This window comes from Eulemur rufifrons, chromosome 3 (assembly GCF_041146395.1).
Source record: "Eulemur rufifrons isolate Redbay chromosome 3, OSU_ERuf_1, whole genome shotgun sequence".
In the NCBI taxonomy this organism is placed as follows: domain Eukaryota; kingdom Metazoa; phylum Chordata; class Mammalia; order Primates; family Lemuridae; genus Eulemur; species Eulemur rufifrons.
Window position 1 is genome coordinate 49735854 of NC_090985.1, and position 23189 is coordinate 49759042.

General features: G+C 33.7%; 1 protein-coding gene across 3 annotated transcripts in view; it reads left to right on the top strand.

The window, feature by feature from the left end:
• CSMD3 (CUB and Sushi multiple domains 3) overlaps positions 1–23189 on the top strand; it is a 1111380-nt gene that overhangs the window by 887893 nt on the left and 200298 nt on the right. For all 3 annotated transcript variants that reach the window (XM_069466068.1, XM_069466069.1, XM_069466070.1), the window contains one exon: positions 11067–11183. In XM_069466068.1, the coding sequence (XP_069322169.1) occupies positions 11067–11183 (117 nt within the window). The remainder of the gene's footprint in view (positions 1–11066; positions 11184–23189) is intronic.

Genomic DNA, 23189 nt, shown 5'->3' on the forward strand with positions numbered 1-23189 from the left:
TGTTAATCTGAAATGTAGTTTTTGCATTTCATCTAAAATACAACTTTAGAGAGAATACAAAGGCCTTAATAGATATACTTAGCCAGTGCTGACTTCATTCTTTTGAAATTCTGCAACAGTATTTTCAATACCTTCATTTCAGTCATGCTAATATAAATTCTGGATAATGAAAAAAAAAATTTAAGTAATTCAATCACTTATGACCTCTAAGTCTTTCCAAAGTGCATGAACACAAATATGGTAAGATTAGACATCCAACAGTCATCTGGCACCACTCTCTGTCCAATTTCCAAATATATGTGGGATGATAAAAGCTTTTAAAAGGAGAGCCCTCTTACCCTATCAACTGAAAAGAAAGCTTTGAAACAAACAAACCAAAAAATTTAAAAGTCCATTTCATAATTATAGCTTTCCAATTTTGGAATTATCTCAAATTAGTAACCTCATATGACCTACTTTTAATGAAATCATATTGAGTATATAAAGACATAAATAACTTCTGTTTAAATGGCCTGACTTGCCTTGGGCTAAGATCCTTATTTAAAATGTCCTTGAGGTTTACAAAATTCTTTTGAGATATAAAACAAGTCTAGAGTCCCATTCCATTATGAATTCATATAGAGATTATCTAGTCTAATATAGTGAGCCATTTAGCATTTGATATCATTTAAATATGTGCTATAATTAAAACATGTAGATGAAAGATTCGTAAAAAAGGCCTAGTAGTAAATTATTTCTGAAGACCATCAAATATCTGCCTTTTATCAGCAGCACATAGGAATTGTGTTCACAGATAAAATACAAAGAGTATGTTGAAATTGTGTTCTATAGAGGAGTGTAATATATTTTGTATTGAAAAAGTTATAAGTAGCATTGGGATAAAACCAAAACCTGTTTCATTTTCATATGAAGGCAGAAAAGTATTGTTTAAAAGGAAAAAGAAGTATTATTTAAAAGGAAACAAGACAGGATACTAATGTTATTGAGCACCTGCTATTTTTCAGGCACTCTTACATACATTATCTCTCCAGTTGGCCTCCTGCATGCTAGTCTGGAAAATTGTTAACACTGTTATAAATAAATCCCTGTGGCTATGGATTTTGGAGCATATTATGTAGAGCAGCCCATGTAAGAAGCAATTTGCAAACTGATGCCTGTAACTCAGAGAATACAGGTTGAATATCCCTAATCCAAAATGCTTGGCACCAGAAGTGTTTTGAATTTCAGACTTTTTTCAGGATATTGGAATATTTTCATCATGTATATTGGTTGAACATCCCTAATCCAAAAATCCGAAATCCAAAATACTCCAATGAGCATTTCCTTTGAGCATGACCTTTGAGTATCATGTTAGCACTCAAAAAGTTTCAGATTTTGGAGCATTTCAGATTTTGTATTTCATATTAGGGATGCTCAACCTGTATTTTCTTGTGACTATTGACTTGGGCTCATATTTCAGCTATGTCTCCATATGGGAAGTCGCATGGACTCTCATTGTACTAAGATGCTCCTATTCTCCAGTACCACATGGTCTATATTTAAGTCAGACCTCAAACATAATACATTTTCAGTTTTTGAAGACAAAATTATTTATAAAGAAAGTTGAATCAACCCAGTGATTCTCTGCTTACAGAGAAGAAAGTAAAGTATGTAACAGTAACTATTAAAAGTCATGGCAAGATTCAAATGATATTAAGGAATGGTAGTAATTAAAATGGCATTAAGGTAATAGGAAAAGATATCTAAGGATAGCCAAATCTTTATTTCTGTTGGGGAGATAAAAATCCTACCAACAGAGTTCATTCTACAAAACTTAGAAAAGAAAGAAAATAGTTTTATCATTGATTAAGCACATTTAGAATGCAGTGCACATTGCAGGCAGTCTACGAAAGACACTACAAAGACTGAATAGAATGTCACACAAATTTATACAGTAAAGTAAAAGAAAGAATAATCAAAATGTCTCATATTCTTGATAGACAAATTGATGTACCTTGTCTTTGATACATCTCATGTGAGAAATTTCAACTAATTTCAGAAGTATGTGTTTACAGTCCTAATGGTCAGAAGGCTAGTGACTTCGCACTATAAAATCAAAAGGTTACACCTACTACGTTTTCAAGGATACACTATAAAGGAGGGGAGTAGGTTGCTGCTTCTCTCTTCTTTGTTATACAAAGAAAATTTTGTCATTTTATACCTACACTTCAACCAGCAAAGCATTCACTCCAAGATTCCTAAGGGAGATGTATGCTTAAAAGAAGACAAATTAGAGCTTTTTGTGCAACAGGGAATTTGGTCCCTAATCCCAAATTACAAATCTAGTAGATTAGACTGAACCACATGGGAGAGTAAGTGAGTAAGGCTGAACCATATTTAGGCTGTAGTTCTAAATAGCCTGAAGCTTAAGCCAACCCTAAGACTGAATATTTCTCTCCAAGTTCCAAACCTGAGTTTTGGGAACTTTCTAATTCAGGGAAGAACTAAATTATCCTGTTAGGAAAGGAACTAAAGGACAAGAATGAAAGAGTCCTCCAATGCAGCTAATATTTTCCAGTTCTTGTTAGGCCAAAACAAAAATCTCTGAGCCAAATTCTCTTGAGAGAAAGAATAGACAGAGAATGACACAGAAAGAATGATTGCTTGGAGTAATTTAATTAGAATATGGATTTTTAAACTTTTTGTGCACTCTGATCAAGCCTATGGACCTCTTCTTAGAATCATCTTTTTAAGTGCATAAATTAAATCAAAGCACATAGGCTTGAAAGGGAAACCCAATGATATTTAAAGATAGTTATTGTATTAATAGTATATAAAAACTATATTTGAAAAAAATTTGTAATGTAAGGATATATATGCTTCTTAATGCATTAAATTAGAAGTTCTAGCAGCAGATCTAATAACTAACTAAAATTTTCAGTAGTGAAGAGCATAAACAATATTTGGAGGTATCTGTAAAAATTAAAGTAATATAAAAATATCTGTAATTTCAATTGGTGAGAAAGTCCCAGTTATTTGTAGTATTACTGTGCTTTTCTTGCCTACATGTGTAATTAAAGGAAAGGCTAAAATTTAATTAGAAAAAAAAATCAGTTAGGGTCTAGAGAAAATATGGACATTTTTCTTCCCCGTGAAAATTCGAGGAAAAGAGCCCCTGAATTATAAAAAAAAGGAGAAGATGGGCCATATTCTCCTCCCCTTTTCTAATAGCATTGCCTCTTGCTTCTCCGTTGGACTCCTAAAGGATGAAGAGTACAAAGAAATAGAGGATCACAATCACACTGACCTTCAACTGCCAGGCAGTGACCCCAACCCTTGAGAAACAACTGAATTGAAGTTGTAGCTTTCTCTTCCTGTAGGATGGAGTACTCTGCTCTTGATCCTTAGGGAAAATTAAGAGAAGAAAATCAAAACCATAAGGGCAACAGGGCCTAGTGTAGGGTCACTTAAAGACATTCCTCTTTCTCTCAAGAGAGGAATTTGACAGACTACTGAAGCAGTTCCTCCTGCTGTTTATTCTTAGCTTTGTACCTGCCTGAGATTAATAAGATTAGTTCATTTTCCTAAGCCTTATGGAAGCCTCATTATATCACTACCAAAAGATTCTGGAGTAAGTCAGGACAGTTCCTTAATTCATTTTACCTAAACCCACACTATAAACCAGATCTAATAGATACTTCTTGTTTCAATCCTAGTTTATATCTCCCTCTCTTCCAAAGGTACTCAGTCAGTAAATAGTGAAGCGGCAATTGAAACCTAAACCTTTCTGATTCCAGAATATTAGGTTTCTTTTTTCTTTTCTTTTTATTTCAGGGGTACAACAGTTTAGGTTATGTATATTGCCCTTGTCTCCCTCCCCACGAATCAGAGCTTCAAGCGTGTCCATCTCCTAGATGGTGCACACCGCACTCATTATGTATGTATACACCCATCCCCTTTCCCCCTCCACATCTGCCCGACACCCGATTAATAACACTAATGTTATTCCTAAATGTGCTCTTAGGTGATGATCAGTGAAACTAATTTGATGGTCTGCTATGCTACCCAAAGGGCTTTAAAAATCTCTGAGTTTTATATTCTATGTACTTAGTCAAAAGCAAGATATTAATAATTAATGTTTTGTTATTTTTCCTAATATAACATATATTTATTGAAAAACCATTACGTCAACAAACACTATGCTAAACTCCAGAGGTACACATGGTATGCAAAAAAGACATGGAAACTTTGACTTAATAGATCTTGTAGTCAAGAGAGAAATATAGACATTAATCAAAGAGCCATACAAATAAATACATAGTTACAAGTTATGATTACTGTCCTGAAAGTAATTGATGAAGTGCTGTATAATGGGAACTTCTAAACAAGTCTGGAAGTCAGGAAACACATTCCTGAAGAAGCAACATTTGTGAGGAGATTTGGTAGGATTTAACAAATTATACAGAGGAATTTTCCCCTTCTAAAGTCATTTTTATATTAACATATTAGTTGCTTTAGTAATTTTATAAGTAAAAAAAGATTTTAATTACTAAAAAGCAATGACTCAGAGATAAATAAGACACCAATTAAGTGATAGAAGGGATTTAAGTTTCAAACATTCCCAATAATTCAATTTAAATCATTTAAAGAAATCATCTTCCCATACACAGTTTCCTACAAAATCATTGATTATTTATCTCTAGGGACATAGGGGTGAGGGCAACAGGGAGTGACTGCTAATAAATACTGTCATTCTTTTGGGGGTGAAGAAAATGTCCTAAAATTAGATAGTGGTGTTGTTATATACTTGTGAATACGCTAAAAACCACTCAACTGCACACTTATAAAGGGTGAGTTTTATGTATGTGAATTATATCTCAATTTTTTTAAACGAGGGTAAAAAATGAGCAACCCGAGTCACTCATAGATTAACTTTACACACCCTTGAAATGATTATTATTAGTACAATTTGTATATGGTAACATGGAAAATCTATCCAAGGAATAGAGCTATCCATAGGCCTTTGCCATAGAATGAGTCTTCTTTCTTTAAAATCACACTGTCTGATGGAGAACACAGCCCACAGAGCACTAAGGAATGAAGAGGATACCTTCCTAGCCAGCAAAATCAGATGAATCCAGGCAGTGAGGTGACAGATGTAGAAGCTCATAGCCAAGTAGGTTGACTTATTGAGTTGTTAAAATGGTTTACAAGCCACTGAGTACCACACTGGGAGGAAATTATTATTTTTTTGCTATTAAAAAGGATTGTGATATTTAACACAATTAATTCATGAGTAATGGAGCATTATTGGAGGCCTCTCACCTAAGACAGATAAACAAAATGAAGTACTTATGCTTATATAGGAAATATGAACAGGGACATGAAAGGAATGGATGGATAGTTAGATATTTTCACAAAAAATCAAAGTTTTTAACAGAGAGAAAGAAACAATAGTCATTTAAATCTTAAAGTTCATACTGGGAATAATAGCTCTCTGCATTCAAATTCATATCACAGAGTTTAAGGGCTAGGAAAGGCCTTCTATTAAAAAAAAAAGTTCCATGGGAGATGCAGCTTTCAAACACATTCTGTACTAAGATTTATGATTTGTGACATTCAATAAGGCTATATCAAGGCATAAGTAATTTACTAGAAATATACCAGCAGTTTTGTAAGATACAGCAGTTCTTTCAAACTGAAGGAGTCAGAGGCCACATCTAGTAAATTATTGATTTAATACACCACATTGCTCTTTTGTGACCTGCAAGAAGTCATTACTTTTAAAAAGTACCTAACTTGCTTTCTGTGAATAATTTATACATTATATAATTTCATTATTGAGTATATTTGATAATAAATTATACATTACACAGGTGAAAAGGCAGATGTGAAATTGCAAGTAGCTTAAGGCTATGTTACATGTATTATAATGTCTCTAAGGTACTTGAACATTTCATGTACATTCACATAGTATCTCTTCCACATATATAGTTTGAGATTCTTCTAAATCACTCAGTGGTAAGGTACCTCTTATCGTTCTTCCTCTTTAGGCCTCCTCCTTCAGCCCACACACATAGCCCTGCTCAAACCATAGGTGGAAAGTCCTTTTCATTGGATGGCAAAGGAACATTAAAACCTGGTTGCAGTCTCATGCTCTGATTTCTCTGTAAATAGCACATCTGTCTACTGCATCATTGCGTATATAATGTCAGGGTAAAACAAGCATATATGTAGTACAGTTGGATCATGGACACATTTTACTTATCCAAACTAAATCATACAAATTTAGCCAAAAGAGGATTTTTAAAAAGTAAGTAAATAGAAAAAGAGAGAATAAGAAAAATAATAGGAAATTGAATAATGTGAGCAATCACACAAAGAAAAGGCAAAAATTTCAATCACAGAAAGAAAAAAATGTAGGTTTATATGGATTTACTAAGAGAGGGCATATCTGGATTCTATACTGAAATTAAGTGATTTTTCTGGGGTAATTTCCACCAAATGAATGTTTGTATAATGTGCTAAATTTGGAACACCATTTTATAGTAGCTTAATCTTGCAAGCATAATTCATTTAATCATTAAACAGACATTTATGCAGAACCTGCTGTGTAAGACATTGTCCTAGGAAGAAAGGGGAAACAGTAAGATGTGTGTGTTAGGAAAATCCCTTGCAGAGTTATAAGCTGTGGTGATGAGTAAAACTGCGAGTCTATTGGAAAAACCCTTATAGAAACCGTTGGGAGCTTGGATTGTGCCAGTTACAGAGGCAAAGAAGACAGAGAGAAGCAGATAAGCTATTAATACATAAGAGTATAATCAATAAATCAATGCTGTATTGGACCTCATGAATCAGAGAGAGGGAGTCAAGAATAATGGCATTTTATAAGTAGGCTAAATTTGACATTTTAAATTTTTAACATAACTTGGCTGTGTAGGTATGCATATACATAAAACACAGTTCTTCAGTGCTGCAAAATCATAATTAATTACTATCAATCACATAAACATTAGAATTGTTGCCAAAATGTTAACACATTTTAGAATCATTGATTTGGCCTTTTACAAGTGTGTTCTCAGGAACACTGGTCCTATGAGATGTTACATGGAAAACGAGTTTGCCATAGTCAAATGTTTGTGAGAAAGGACATCATCTCCCCCAAACCTCACTAAAGTCTCAAGTTCTATAGAACCCTGTTTTTTTCACCCATGTATTTCCTGCATTTAATCATAGAACCACATCTTCTCACAATTCATATGTTCTACTAGCATGCTATTAAGAATATAAATTTATGTACCATGTAAGTTATAATTAAAAATAGCTGAAATCTTATGTTTACTATATTAGGATGGATATAGGCTGTTTAGAGAAACAATAGCCAGTTTGACAAAAGGCACACAGGTGTATATGGTAGATATCAAATGGCAAAAATAGGCATAGAATTCAGTCATGGCTTGCTTTTATCTTCTACCTATTGTAAGAGCTAAAAAGATAAAGAATGCCATCTTCTCTGCTAGCCAATAAGATGACATTAAAACAGAAAGCAAGAATATGAAAAGCTTCTGGAGACCAATATTAGGAGAATCACTAAAGTTAGCCTGACTTAGTCTTTATTCCGTTTGTATTTTATAAACATAAAACAGATTACAACAGATTTATATCACAGAGCATAATTTTCCCTTATTTATATTAACATATTGCATAAATATTGTCAGTTACTATAATATTCTGCATTATTGACTTATAAATTAGGCCATGCTGTAGGTACCAACCAGAAGAAACATAAAATTATGACTATCAGTACAAATAACAGAATCTAACAGTATTAGTTACTGTAAGGACATGTGATTAAACTGCAACTTCATATATATTCATGGTTAAAAAAATCCTTCATACTTACAAATAAGGTTTTCAACAAAATCTGTCCTGTCCATTATGCAAAATTAAATATATATGAAACAAATTGAGGCTGTCAGACACATGTTAATGTGGGATGCCAGAATTTTCATGACTAAGTCATAGAACTGAACTTGAGTTAGAAGCTCTCATTTTTATTCATACTTTCCAGATATAAAAATAAGAGTTTTTGTCATGCTCATTCAAAGTATTGTTATTTTAATTTTGAAGCACCTTAAAATCAGAAAGAAAATTAGTGTAAAACGTACTACTAATTCTTGAATGATTCTCTCATCAGTAGCATTATCAGTTGAATAAAGTTATCAGTGCTGAAATAAGAATACACCTGACTACTCTAATCTCAAACAATAATGAGTGATGAGAGTGATGCATCTATGGTTATTATCATCACTGTCAATTTGTTGTTGTTTCTAGAGAGTTCTAATTTTAGTATGTTTAATTCTAACTGTTTATTACTCTTTTATAGAACATTAAAGAAGAAAAGGCAGAACATTCATTAGCCACTCAATACAACATACCTGTGTGGTGTGTGTGTGTGTGTGTGTGTGTATTTAAATATACTGTGTTGTTATATTTTTAAACTTTGGTCAGGAATCCATCAAAAGTTTTGACTTTTTCAAACTGTCTTGCCTCTTCCCGAGGTACCTAATACATCACTACATCTAGTAAGTACTCTTTAAAAGGAAAATCAGACATTAACTCCAATAAATTCCCAATATAGAACCTAAACTCCTTCAGCCTTTTTCTCAAGTCAGAGAGGAGTGTTACTACTGATGTCTAAAGGTAATCACTCCACTTTTGTTCTTGATCTTAATTTCTAGGTCAATGCTCCTGATTTTCCCTTTGTAATGATTCCTTCCTCCCCATCAAATCAACAAAAACGCATTCAGCTTTCATCTACCCCCAACTACTCTCTACGTTTTCCTCCTATTTGTAGTCAAGATTCTGATTACTTTTGTACTTCTTCATATACCACTTATTCTTTTTCTTACTACAATCTAACTTCCTCCCTCTACTCTAGTTCAGGGTTTGGCAAACTTTTCTATAAAGCTGTGGTCTCCAACACCCGGGGCTGTGGAACAGTACCCAGTCCCTGGCCTCTTAGGAACTGGGCTGCACTGCAGGAGGTGAGCAGAGGGAAGCTTCCTCTGTATTTACAGCTGCTCCCCATCATCCACATCACAACCTGAGCTCCACCTCCTGTCAAATCAGCAGGAGCATTAGACTCTCACAGGAGCACAAACTCTACTGTAAGCTGAGCATGCGAGGGATCTAGGTTTCAACCTCCTTATGAGAATCTAATGCCTGATGATCTGAACTGGAGCTGAGACGGTGATGCTAGCACTGGGGAGTGGCTGCAAATACATATCATTAGCAGAGAGGTTTGACTTAACAGAGACCATAATAAATCAATTGCTTGCAGACTCATATCAAAAGCCTATCAGTGAGTGGCAAGGGACAATGTAATAATAATAGAAATAAAGTGCATAATAAATGTAATGCAATTGAATTATCCTGAAACCGTTCCCACCTGCCAGTCCGTGGAAAAATTGTCTTCCATGAAACTGGTCCCTGGTGCCAAAAAGGTGGGAGACTGCTGCTGTAAAGGAATAAATAGTATTTTGGGCTTTACTGGCCACATAATATACATGTGGCATATTTTGTAGTTTTTGCTCGGTTTGTAACTCTTTAAAAATGTAAAAACCTTGTTTGGTCCATAGGCTGGATTTGACCTGCTGGCTGTAACTTGCCCAGAGCTGCTCTAGTTGAAACTGCAGTGTTAATAACACCAAAACCTCCTTTTGGTATTTGAGGGAAATAGTAAATTATGCCCTTCCTGCACGAGTTCAAAGCTGATGAAGAAACAGGCTAAAGGAAATCAAACCGTCAGCTTTAATGTCAATAAAAGATGAGGAGCAGTAAACAATGGGCTTTCTACTAGCTGCCCTTGGAAGGTGCCCTGAAAAACTTACAACGTAGAAAGGCATCTGAGTAAGTGAGCTCTGTAGGCAGAAAGCTCCCAGCTGGAAAAAAGGTAGAAGTTCTTGTCCAGGGATCACCAAGCAGAAAAATTCCACGACCAAGGGGGAAGGGGCAGGGCCAGCAGGCTGGCAGATTTAGGAAAAATCCCTCCTCGTTCAAACCATAAACCTAGGGAAGAAGAACCCCATTCCCTTACACTTCAGATTGCCAAGTTAACCCAGACTCCTTTTTTCATTTATTAACCAGTTTGCAACATTTAACCCTTTACACACTCTTTTCACTGAAACTCATCTCCCTTGGCTCCCAAGAGACTCATTTCTCCATAGCCACCTCTCTTTATCTGATCCTGAACCTTTGGTGTTTCCCAGAACCTCCTCTTTGCCCATCTTTTCTCATTCTACATACTTTTCTGAGTGATCTCATTGGCTTAAGGAATATCCACTATCATGCCTACGACTTCAATGCCTAAATCTCCATTAGAAGCTCTGGTCTCTCTCTGGATTTCAGAGCTATGAATCCTAATGTGTCCCCTATCTTGTGAATAAACACCATCTATAAATTTACCAGAAACAATGTTTCACTCTCATCTTTTTTATAAGCATACCACATTTGAGCCTGAGGCCTCAAGGCATCATCAGTAACATCTCTGATTTCAAGAAAAATTATATAAGCAGATACAGATTGGTGAGAAAATAGAGTACTTAGATGAGTAGGTGAATGTATTTGTACAGCCATCCATGTCCTGCATATAAATATGCTTAATTTTATGGCAGCATTATAGGATTGAATTTGAGTCGAGTTTCAAAGTCTGGCAGCAAGTAAAACAATTTTCCACTTGCATATGTAATTTTTCATCATAATAAAAGAGATGATTAATTTCACACTCCTATCATAATTAAAAGCAAGGCCACCATTATTACCTTTAGAGGTAACACCATTATAACATTATTGTGTTATATACTTTGCTTCTGAGAACAGTAAACTTGAATACTTACAAAGTTTTTTATGTGCACAGTTTTTTTATTTCTAAAATATTTAACACTGGAGGATTTTGTTAAAAGATGCAAATAAATTATACACCTTAAAATCCGCTAGCCATAAAATTTTTATATAGGAAGATAATCATAGTATGAATTTGTAAATTTTTTTCTAAAAATTGTATTTTTGTCATTTTTATTTCCTAGCACCCTGTGGAAGTCGTTCAACAGGTTCAGAAGGCACTGTTCTATCACCAAACTATCCAAAAAATTACAGTGTGGGACATAATTGTGTTTATTCTATAGCAGTTCCCAAAGAGTTTGGTAAGTAAGATTCATCTCATCATGTAGTATTTTATTCCAGGCATACTTTATTTTTCATTATATGCTATTTGAATTTTTTAATGAAAATATCTACTATCCATAAAGTAATTTACTTTGCAATTCTTTTTAGATGGTAGGTTTGTAATAATAAAATTTTGAGGCCATTTTACTCAATCTGAATTTACAGTCAAGTACACAGGTGAACAACAATATAAAAATGAAAACAGGATTGTTTTTAATTTTTAAAAATAAGTACATCCAGTAACCTTGCAAGTGCCTTCATATTGGAATTATATAAAATGAGAAATTATCAGAGCATAAAGCCAAGTGTGCTATGCAAAATATGCATAAAGTCAAATATGTAACTATTACAATAATAATAAAACTATTTACAAAACAGTCATATCAGTTGTATTGTTTATTAACACATTTCTAGAAAGAAGAGATTTTGATTTTGAGCATCTAGTTTTGGAGACAGCAATGAATATAAAAAGATAGCAAGGGACATTTTAGCTCATCTTGTCAACCTGACAATCTGTTCTGCATTGGCACTAAGAAGACAATGTGTCCTCTGCTGCTTTCACATCTCTCTGATCACAAGTCTTAGAAGTCACTTATCTGGCTTCTAAAGGTTTTGGATCTGAGATCCAGCTGGATTTATCCCAGATTAAGCTCTGTTCATGGATGGATAGGCAAGGGAAATTTAGTGAGCAGTAAAGTATGAGAGAGAGGATGAAAGTTCATAGACTTCTACGATTTAGATTTACAGCATTGCGTTACCTGGAATTCTTATAGCTGTAATGAATGTCTGGGTCTGAATGACTCAATATTTCAGCAGAAGGATATGGATTTTATCATTAGAAATTGTTGAATAACATCTTGACTTAACATTTCTACCACTGATATATAAAATAAGCTGATGCTTCCAGTCCAATTTCTTATAACCAGATACTACCTATATATCCTCCTTTTCTCCCCTCTGAAACAAGTTCAAGATCCCCAACTTGAGAGCATTGTCATCAGAAGTGAAGTGCTAAACCTTTTAACATTGAAATAGAGTGATGATGCTAGCATTAGCAAGGTGTCTGTTTCTTTAGTCTTCTGTATTTCTTTCCCCTAGTATATTGATTGGTTGAATCAAAGTTGAGCTCTTTGATAGTGAAGAAAGTGACAGTTTAGAAAGAAAAACATCATCCACTTTATTGTGTTTATTTTTTACCTTTTTGAGTCCTCCTTTTGCTAGAGAGGTTTATGTTTCCCAGATGCCAAAAATGTTACTTAGTTGCTGACAGAATCCTAACAATGATTGTCCAGAAAACTGCCTGTCTCTCTGAGTTCTTTTTGGAAGTCATTTCTTTGTTATATATGCTCTATTCTTGAGATGCCATGTGGCCAAAAGGATGACAAAGAGGAAAATTAGCCATTGCATTTCCCGGCACATAGACATACTATTCACCCTGAAGATATTTTACTGTAGCCTACGTGTGCTCAAAAAGAGAAGAAAAAAGACTGATTAAAATAAAAGGAAATTAAAAGATTCCTAAAGAATGGAATCTTTATTTTGACGAGGTTAATGTAAATTGAATTTAATCATCTTAATGTAAAAGCATAATGCTATATTAGGCCAATGAGAGTTGGTTTTTAAAACTAAGCGTTTTTTATTTTTTTTGAAATAATTCTTCTTGGTTTTTGTTGTTGATAAGAATAAGTTTACTTTGATTTATTAGTAAGGAAACTGATTTTATTTTATAAAAGTTGCATCATTCTTTATTTCAAATTATAAATAAATTTAAACACTTGGATTCTAATTTCAGCCCTGTCACATCTTATCTTAACTATCTTGTCTTTGGACAAGTTACATAATCTCTTTGAGATTCAGTCTCTTTATTGGTAAAATGAGAATGACTATGTCTGCAGAGCAGAGTTGTTTTTAGAAATGAGATTATATATATAAAGTATATCTCATATAGTTCCTGCTCAATATCACTGGGTTAAAGAATGCCAGGTTCAAAGTCAGGTTTGTGGGTTCAGGCTCAACTCAACAATTTACTTGCTTCTTTTCACTGGACAAGTAACATCATCAGGCTTTTTCTCATCTCTAAAATAACTTTTATAAATATCTACCTCATAAGATTATTTTATGGTTAAATAATATAAGTATGTAAGTGATTGGCATAATACATAATAAGTCACACACACAGGTGCACATACACACAATATTCTTCTTGTTGTTCACATTCATATAAAACATCTCCCATTCCCCCCCAAAAGATAAAATGACCTGGATTATTGGATTGGACTAGGGTCTTAAAAATAACATGGCTAAAATAAAACAATTATTTGTATTATTTAAAGTATGAAAACAAATATTTTGGGTTTTACATCTCCAGTGGTTATCCAGTCATCTAATGATTCCTTACAATTTTCTGGGTATTGGAATTAAATAAATACTGACCATTGACTTCTTCCTATCCCTACTTTTATCTCTTTGATGTGAGATGATCAAGAAATACTGACTAGGTCTCTGCAAATAAAATTCCTTTTTTGCTTCTGCTTCCTCTCATTCTCACTTTGCCATAATTTCCTTCTGTTGTCACATTGAGCTATTTTTTATTACTTTTCAGTATTACTTCATCACATATCTCATGTTTTTTTCTTTTCTTGTCATTTATCCCAAATTATAATCATTCCTTCTTCTATATCTTTTATATGCAGACAGTCTTAGAACTTGACTTTTAAATCATTTAGCACACTCTGTCAAATACATTCAGTTCATTCATTGGCATTTCATTTTCCATAGAGGTTAAAGTTCTGAAGTCATTATGTGAAGAGAAAGTCACATATAATTGACATTACCCATGCAAATAAATTAAACCATCCAGGGAAGACTATCTACAAGATTTTGCATATACCATATTGTTTCTGAATAAGTCTAACAGGGACATTTTTTCCTCCAAGGTAAGAACAGATGACAGTTGCTTCAGATAATTCCAAAGGAGCCAGTTGTGTTTCTTACAAGTCATGTGATACTAAATTATTTTTGTCTGGTGTAGAATTGAATTCATGTAAGTTAAATATGTATGTAATGTGACTCTACTGATCCATTGAGTGAATACTATTTTACTTGTCAGTCAATTCCCATCTTTCAGTTTCTCTATATAAGAAAATTGTTAGTTCATGATATTTTCATGAACATCATTGGATTTCATTTGAACTTCAGATATTAGAATCAGTTTTTGCAATCTTCATCCTATAGATTCCAGTTGTTTTTAATCCTTAAAAAAACAATTCTGGATCAATTGGATAGCATTTATTAATATTTTACTCTCTTTCTTCTATATTATTAAACTATTTCATTTGGCTTTTAGGATTTAAAAAACCCAAGTTTATCAAAAAATATATCTTAATTTCTCTTCATATTTTAATTTTTAACCACCAGTTATTCTTTCTTGTGGTTTAGGTGATTAAGTCTTTATGCATTATCTTTAAGTTCCAAAACCTTGAAAGACAGATTTTATTTTATTTTAAATTTAGTGTAGATAAGATGCTTTAGAGAACTGCTGTTTAAGAGAACCATTGATACTGTCAGAAGGAAAGTTTTTTATAATATGTACTTATATCTAGAGTATAGGGGTTTAAATCAAATTGTAGGGAGGAAGGAATTAATAAAATTGGGAAAGAAATTTTCTATTTCAATAATCGTGGCTGAGAAGAAACAGAAATAGATAGGATGACAGCCAAAGCAGGGTATAAATCAGAGATAATCTTTGTTTTTGTTTGTTTTCTCTTGGGATAAAAGATATTGGAGTATTTGGAGAAAGACATGGTAGAGGAGGCAAAATTGAAGATTTGAGATGGATCAATTGGTAAAGAAAGATCCTTGCTGCAATTGGAGGAGATGGAATTTAAAAAAACAGAAGGAGGTCTTCTTAATAATTCAGAAAAAATGATACACAATTAATAGCATAATATCTGAACTAGTTTCGCGTGGAATATTGCCTGTTGGAATTATCATCCCTTCCCATTCTCCGACCCTCATCTTCCCTCAGTCACCCTCTCCTTACTTTCTGGGAATTATCTGTAAAAGGGGATGTATTAGTGTCCTAAGGTTGCCATACAAAGTACCACACACTTGATGATTTAAAACACCAGAAATTTATTCTGTCACGATTCTGGAGGCTAGATGCCTGAAATCAAGGTGTCAGTAGCACCATGCTCCCTCTGCAGGCTTTAGGGAAGAATCCTTCCTTTCTTCTTCCAGTTTCTGGTGCTCCCCAGAAGTCCTTGAGGTTACTGGGCTTACGCTGCATCATTCTGAATCACTCTGGTCTCTGACTCCATCTTCACAAGATCTTTTTCCCTGCCTATCTGTTTCTGTGTGTCTCTTTGTCCTCTCTTCTTATGATGACACCAGTTATTAGATTCAGGGCCCACCCTACTCCAGTACAATCTCATTTTGATCCTTAATTAATTATATCTGCAAAGACCCTGTTTCCAAATATGGTGACATTCTGAGCATCTGGGTGGACATGAATTTTGGCAGACACTACACAATCCACTATAGAGGATAAACTATATTACCACAATTTTATGTAGAAAATTTTATTATAAATTTATATAAATTTTAATATAAATTGCTGTATAAGGCATGCATCGAATATTAGCTGTGTAGACTACAAACTGACATTCAGATTTTTTGGAAAATTCCAACACGTAAAACATCTTGGGATATCCGGGTTATCTTGGTCACTTACTTTTGTGTTTGGCCTCCCAGATAGTTCCATCTCTTAGAATACCCGCCCTGAAGGCATGTTTGTTAGTTTATATAGCTTATTCTTTCCCAAAACTTAGTTCTCACTTGTGGAATATTGTAAATGAACATAAAAACCTTCTTTTATTTGCCCAGTTTAATCTGCCCTCTCAACTATTTTGTTATTGGTGGTCCCTTGGTTGCCTGAGTATCAAATTTATCAATCTCTAAATCACCTGAAGTTATTGTCAATCTAGTCTGCTCTGTACCAGCGCCACAGAGTTGCTAAAACCTTTTGTGTTTTGCTGTAGGAGAGGCTTTTTTTAAGTAGCTGTCACTACCTTGAACTTCTTTTCTACCTTCACATTTTTTTTGTTTGTTTCTTACTCACAACCACTGTCTTTCCCAGCTCCCATTGCACTCTTCTTCTTCCTGTCAATCTAGAAACACTTTTCCCTATGACAGTACCCACAATGTGGGATTATAGTTTTTTAAAACGTTATTCTTTATCATAATGTGATACTAAAAACACTGATAATTAACTATCTCATTAATTCTTACTATAGTCATTAAATTTAGTATTTCTTTGGGGCTGATAGACTTAGGTAATTACATATTGGTTTCTAAATGCTGTTTGTTTTGGCAATATCACATCTTTCAGATTTCTACATAAACAATTAGGCTGTGAAAAGTAATCTGAAAATTTAGGTCTCAGAATTTAGAAGGAAAAAGCAAAAATAATAGATTTAAACTAAGATGCATACATACTATCTCTAAATGTATATGTATATGTTTTTGTGGTAGGTATCTGGACTTTGTAATATATGCTAATGTAGTTTTAACTTGCATATGTAAAGTTAACTATTCTCATCTTTATGTTAAAAATGATAGCAATTTTTTTTGCTCTGTATATATTCTCTTTTAAAACTCATACCTATATTTGATCATTTTGATTTTATGATCTTATGGTCTTTTGATATTGTCTGTAATTTTTAAAATAATCTATTTTATTCAGCACCATTTTCATAATTTATGTTGTTTTTATGTATCTTTATACTTAATTCAGTAATTTATTGTCACTAATTTCCCCCCATACTTTAGTGACAAATTGTTTTAAGATTCTTTTTGTATGTTCATTAGGTCAGTAAATCACTTTATTGACATTTTAGTTTTCCTGGTGCAAAGTTTTCAGAAATGAATGAACACTTAAGATCAATAAAGGCTTTTTTATATTTTATATTTAAAGTTTATGACATTTTATTTTTTAGCAGTACAATTGCATCAAAATCAATGGTTACTCTTTTCTAAATATTGAATTTGTCTAACAATGACAAATAATGTTCACAAAATGTGTGTTTGTTCAATATTTGCATTTACTATTTGTCATTACTTGTTCAATTTGGAGCAATTGAAAAGAAAAGGAAGGTCTTTTTTTTTCAAACTGATAGTTGTTTTAATATCAGTAAGCAGGAATGAGTATGTTATTTTTGTGCCCATAAGAAAGGAAACCCTTAATTTTTGAGCCTATCATTTTAGAGAAGGGAAATGTGATTATCAAATGCTTTTACGATTATTTTATTTAATTATTTGGGTATAACTTATGTAATTAGAGCTCAAGCCATGGTCATTTGATTAAGCAGGTTCTACTCATGCCTGCATTTCAAAGACTATTGATGACACCATAGGTAGCCAGGTAAAAAATGTCCCTTTGAAGCCGAAGGCAAAACTTATTGTATCCTATTGAAGGTAAAGGCTGAGAGGCTGTTGAAATAGGCACTAAACAGGACATACGATCCAAAACAATAATAGCAAAATATTTCACATTCAATGATTGGATGGAGTCAGTAATTTCAGTAATATTGATTATGGGACCCTTGATGTGTGAGACCACAGAATGAAGGTTGCAATAATCCACTATGAAATGCCATTAATTTTTCCGGGCTTAAGGACAGCCAAATCAGGCTATTAAATGGAGAAATAGTGGGGATATCGCCCTTTTTCTAAATAAATCTTCTACAATGGGTTCCAATCTTTGAAGGTTCTTTATTATTTTACATTCAGCCATATTAACTAAATTTTAACTGAGAGTAAAAGCCCATGGGGTCCTAATTTGTTAAGCCTATTGTAAGTGCCAAAGATTTACTTTAATTTTATTACCTTTTTGGTCAGAACTTCATAACCACTATGGGATATTTAGGAAAGACAATAATTCGAATGATTAAGATGAGGCATATTTCTTTGTTCACTATTTTCTATCTCATAACTCCTTTAGGTTATAGGGTGTGCCTTGTTTAAATTCAGGGGTATCCCCAGGAATAACTATAATTTGATCCTCTGTATTGATTAAAGCCACACAGGTTTGCAAGTTGGTGCATCTCAATAGATGTTAAAGTTAATTTAGAACCCATGTGTAGAGGCATAAAAAAACCAATCAGAGATGTATATTTTTGTCTTATAAATTCTTGTGTAAATTTTGGATTTCCAGCTGGGTCAGATTGTGAACCTCTCTTTCGACTTTCTGTGTATCCACCTGTATCTAGTTTTTTGCTGTGCTGGTGGTTTTGGTTTTGGTAGTTACTATATATATTCAGAGGAGGGGAGGTCTCTTTACCTTGCTCATATTTATAAGTTTCTTCTTTCGAATTATCTCAAGTGAGTGACAGCAGAGTTAGGGGCTTCTCACATGACAATGGTTGCTTTATAGGGTTTAAGGACCATAGGTTTAATGTGAGTTTGAATTAGCACTGTAGTTGTGCCACATACATGCCAGAAGTGATTTCCTCTATAAGCCCAAGGATCAGAATCTTTGTTACAACAGAGGCCTGGGTGGCAGTATTAGCAAAGACATTTTATAAGATCTTAGTGAGTCATCTACTTTTAGAAATTTAGACCTCAGTACACCACACGGAAACTGCTCTTTCTCACAATCAGCCACCCAATGAGCCCATATAACTGTGCAGGGTATCAGCATTTTCCCTAGAAGAGGGACTAGTGCCTGGTGGACACTCATAATCAACAGTTACAAGATAAGAGTCATTCCTCTGAACCTAGCATTAGGCACAGTTTATGCTGGAATAGGGACATATGATTCCATATGAAACACACAGCTAAGTCCTGATTGTAACACACAAGCCAGGGTTACCTTAATGAGGACCCAACTCCTGGTTCTAAATGCTGATTATTAAAACTGATGTAGATTGATTAAATTTATGGTAGAGATTCACAAGAACTCAGCAAATGCAGCACAAAGCAGTATAGCTCAAAGTGCAAGTTTTCTAGAAGATGGCAGAGCCAGTAACTAAGTCAAAACAAGAGAAGAAAGACCTCCGGTGGTTGTAATCATCTAGACACTCTCCTCACTGCATTGTCATGGTCACCCTACACTTGGTTTGGGTTTTGACACTGATAACATGGAAAGCTTTGTTACTCACATAATAAGGCTTTCTGAGGAGAGGAGTGGAAACTGCCAAACAGGTCCAAAAAGGCATGAGAATGCAGGGAAAGGAGATTGGCTTTAGAATTTTCTTGTAGTTATGGAGTAGTAGTGGGATGAGGGTTCCTTTTCATCCTGTCACCACTTGCATGATTTAAATTTCCCACTAGTGTCAAAGAAGAAGCACTCAGGCTTCCTAACTAGCTTGCCTAGATGTGGGCGGAAAAGGAAGGGAGAGTGATAGAGCTTGAAAGCTGTCAACAGTCAAACATCAAAAATGATTTCAGGCCAGCCCTGGTTGTGTGCGCCTATAGTCCAGCTATTCTGGAGGCTGAGGCAGGAGGATTGCTTGAGCCCAGGAGTTAGAGGCTGTAGTGAGCTGTGTTTGCACCACTGCCCTCCAGCTTGGGCAACAGAGTGAGACCTTGCCTCTGAAGAATAAAATTAAATTAAAACAAACATAAAAAATAAAATCTTAAAAAAATGATTTCAGACCCTGTAATATAAGCTGTAATTTATATATGTATATCACGTATCATATATAGATATATGTTACATATGTCATCTTTCTATTCTATTCTCTTTTCACTTTAAACAAAATTATTTCCTTTTAACTTGCAAGAAACTGAATATAATATGCTTCAGAAGGTGATTAGCTCAATTTTCAAAATATTTGTCAAGAGATCTATTACATTCTCATGATGACATGATGAATGTCTATTCACATGTATGGTGTAATAAATATCAATGTTAAATATTTTACATTTCTCCTATTTTAAGGCAGTAATAGAAAATAAATTGTGCTTAATAACTCAGAAGAAAACTTTGGAAAACATACTACTGGAACATGAGGCTAGACATTTTACAAAAATTTTTTTAAACAGTGGCTGTGATGTTTCAACATATTAGTTTTATTCCCATTTATATTTGCCTTTATTATTTGCTTTATTTTACCAAGGCATTAAGTTCAGCAGTTGTTTGATCAAGCTGTTTACTACCAGTTGCGTCAGATTGCTGAAGATTATTTTGAAGTAAGGTTAAAAATCATAAAGTCAATGATGATAACAATAATAAACTGAAGATAAAACAGTTACTGTGGAATAGTGGAAAATATGGTGAACTGGGAGTACAGAGAACTGGATTATAGTCCTTTATCTGCCACTACTTGACCATGTGAGTTTGAGCAAGTTATTTTAACTTTCTGGTCCTCATTTTCTTGATATATAAAATGAAACCCTTGGTTTCTAAGGACCTGCTCAGTTCAAAAATTTGTGAAATCTACTTTTAAATTTAAAGATTATACTACTGGAAGCTAGAGAAGTAATGTACAGGAAAGTATCACCAACCTTTCTGAAATTCATTTGTCTGCTCATAGAGGTACATGATTAGTGTCATTTCAGTAAATTTCAAAGATAACTCTAAATTTAACCTAATTCTGAATCTTTTATGTTTATGTAAAAGTGAGATAAATTACATAACAATGGTATGTTACACTCTTCTTTATTGTTTTCTTTTTCTTCTTTTCTCTTTTACAATGCATCAGAATATCCTTAATGGTCATTTTTACCTTTCTCGCTGCTATCATTAAAGTACCATAAATACCTCCAAGTGCACTTCATATTTTTCAATTCACCACAAATACTAGAAAATTAATTTTCTACTCTATTCCCGCACTGGTGTTTAGGTACAAAATAATTCCTTGAATGAACCTGAATATTCATATACAGGGGCTAAACATTTTCTGCAATGTTTCATATAAAATTGTTAGTTTTCCTCTTAAGAAGTTGATATAGGAGAACATTTGAAAGAATGAAAAGAAAAAAAACCCACAGTTCCATATATGCGCATTACTTTTTCTGGAAAACTTTTTATGGAGAAGTCATTACATACAGCCTTTTTTAGTATTTCATTATTCTGTCATGCAGAATCACATTTGTAATATTTCATACCATGAAAGATTAAAGCTAGAAGATAAATGATTCACAAGAGCACACAGCGTGCCACAGGCAGAGTCTTTTGTAAACATGGAATAGTCATCATTTTTGACACTCTCCCACTGATGTTTCAGGATGGTATAATGATCTCTAATTGTTTAACACTGCAATCCAGTGCTGATTACAATTAAAATACAGATGTTTATTTTTTTCTGTTTTGATGACTCATATGATTTAATTTATCTGCTTTAGACCAAACAAAACAGTTTGCATTTGCATTTTGGAATAATTTATTTATTTGAAAACTCAATAAATTATATTTCAAATAGATTAAAGAATTGATAGTGCTTATTTTGTGGTTGGTATACAAACACATGGTGCACATCACACACTGTAGAAATGCTGTTCTAGTCTCTGAATTAAGAAGAATTCAGATAGTATTCTCTTACAATTTATGTAAATTCTTAACATTTTAACCTAGCTGCTTTTGCTGAGAAGGGGAAACTCAAAAACAAATGTGTAACTAGAATATTTTCCAAATTCACTGAGGCTATGTTATATACTAAAATACCAAAGTAAATAGCAAAGTTTCATCTCTTATATAATAGTGCTTCCCTTAGTAACACTTTATATAAGGAATGTCTTTTTATATTGTATAATTTTTATTTTATTGTAACAAGGATTGCCAACGAAAATTCAAAAAATATTTGATTCAATGGCAGATAACATAAATGAGACCAGTATTTGGACATAGATAAGAGGAAATGGTAGGTATGGTGAACTAATGGTGAACTAAAGATCCATGCCTCCTTGAAGGTGGTTTAATTCAATAAGATTTAAAACACAGTATGATCTAAACAAAACTCATCCATGGAATGACTTTGACTTTCAATCTAGTATGTTTGTTGCGTTTAGAGGTATGGAAACTTAATGACTGCTTTCTCTTTTACTTAACCCTTTTGCTGCTTCTTCCCTAACTATAAATTCACAAAAATATACTATTAATAATTCTAACCTCATTGTGAGTAGAGATCTATATTATACTGCTTGTTAATGGTAATTATTCGCTAATTGGATCAATTATTTATGCAAACAGTGTGTATAGCCTAGAGCTAGAATTTGAGTAAACAAGTTATGTAAACAATGATTCCTGTCCTTCAGGAGATCACAGGAAAGGAATTAGATAATTGAACAGTTTATTGAAGAAGAACATGGTAATTGCTATAAAACAGTTATATGATGTGGGAAACTGAAAGTTTGAGAGCCTGCTATGGAATAGCACCTAAGGCAGACTGGAGGCTTATTTGGAAGATGAGGGTAACAGTGTCAGCAAAATTTATTTGATGAGATGATGTGTGACCTAAGTTGTAAAGAATGTGTAATTGTTGACTGGAGTAGGATATTCTAGCTAAGAAGAACAACACAGGGAAAGACATAGAAATATGGTACATGATTTCTGAAAAAAACTACATATTTTTCTCTCTGGTTGAAGAGCAAAAAGCAAAGCACTAGTCAGGAACTAATATGCTTGAAACTAGAGAAACAGGCAGAGACCAGATTATGGAGGGCTTTGTAAGCCATGTTTAAAACAATTCAACAAATGTTTGTTGAGTTCCCAGTCTGCTTCAGAGAAACCTTTTCTAGGCCGAGGATACCTGATGCCCAGTGAAACAGAAATGCTTAATTGGTCGCATTAGTATACACTGAGTAGTCAGATAATCCAGGTATGATATTCGCCTGGTACATATTGGTACAATTTCAGTTGTTAGAATTTTGAAATATTTTCATGCTGTCAACAAATAACCGTTTCTCAAGTCTCCTGAATCACCCCACAATTATCTGGCATCTCAGCCCTTCCCCTCAGCAATTAATGGGGTAAAACATATCCT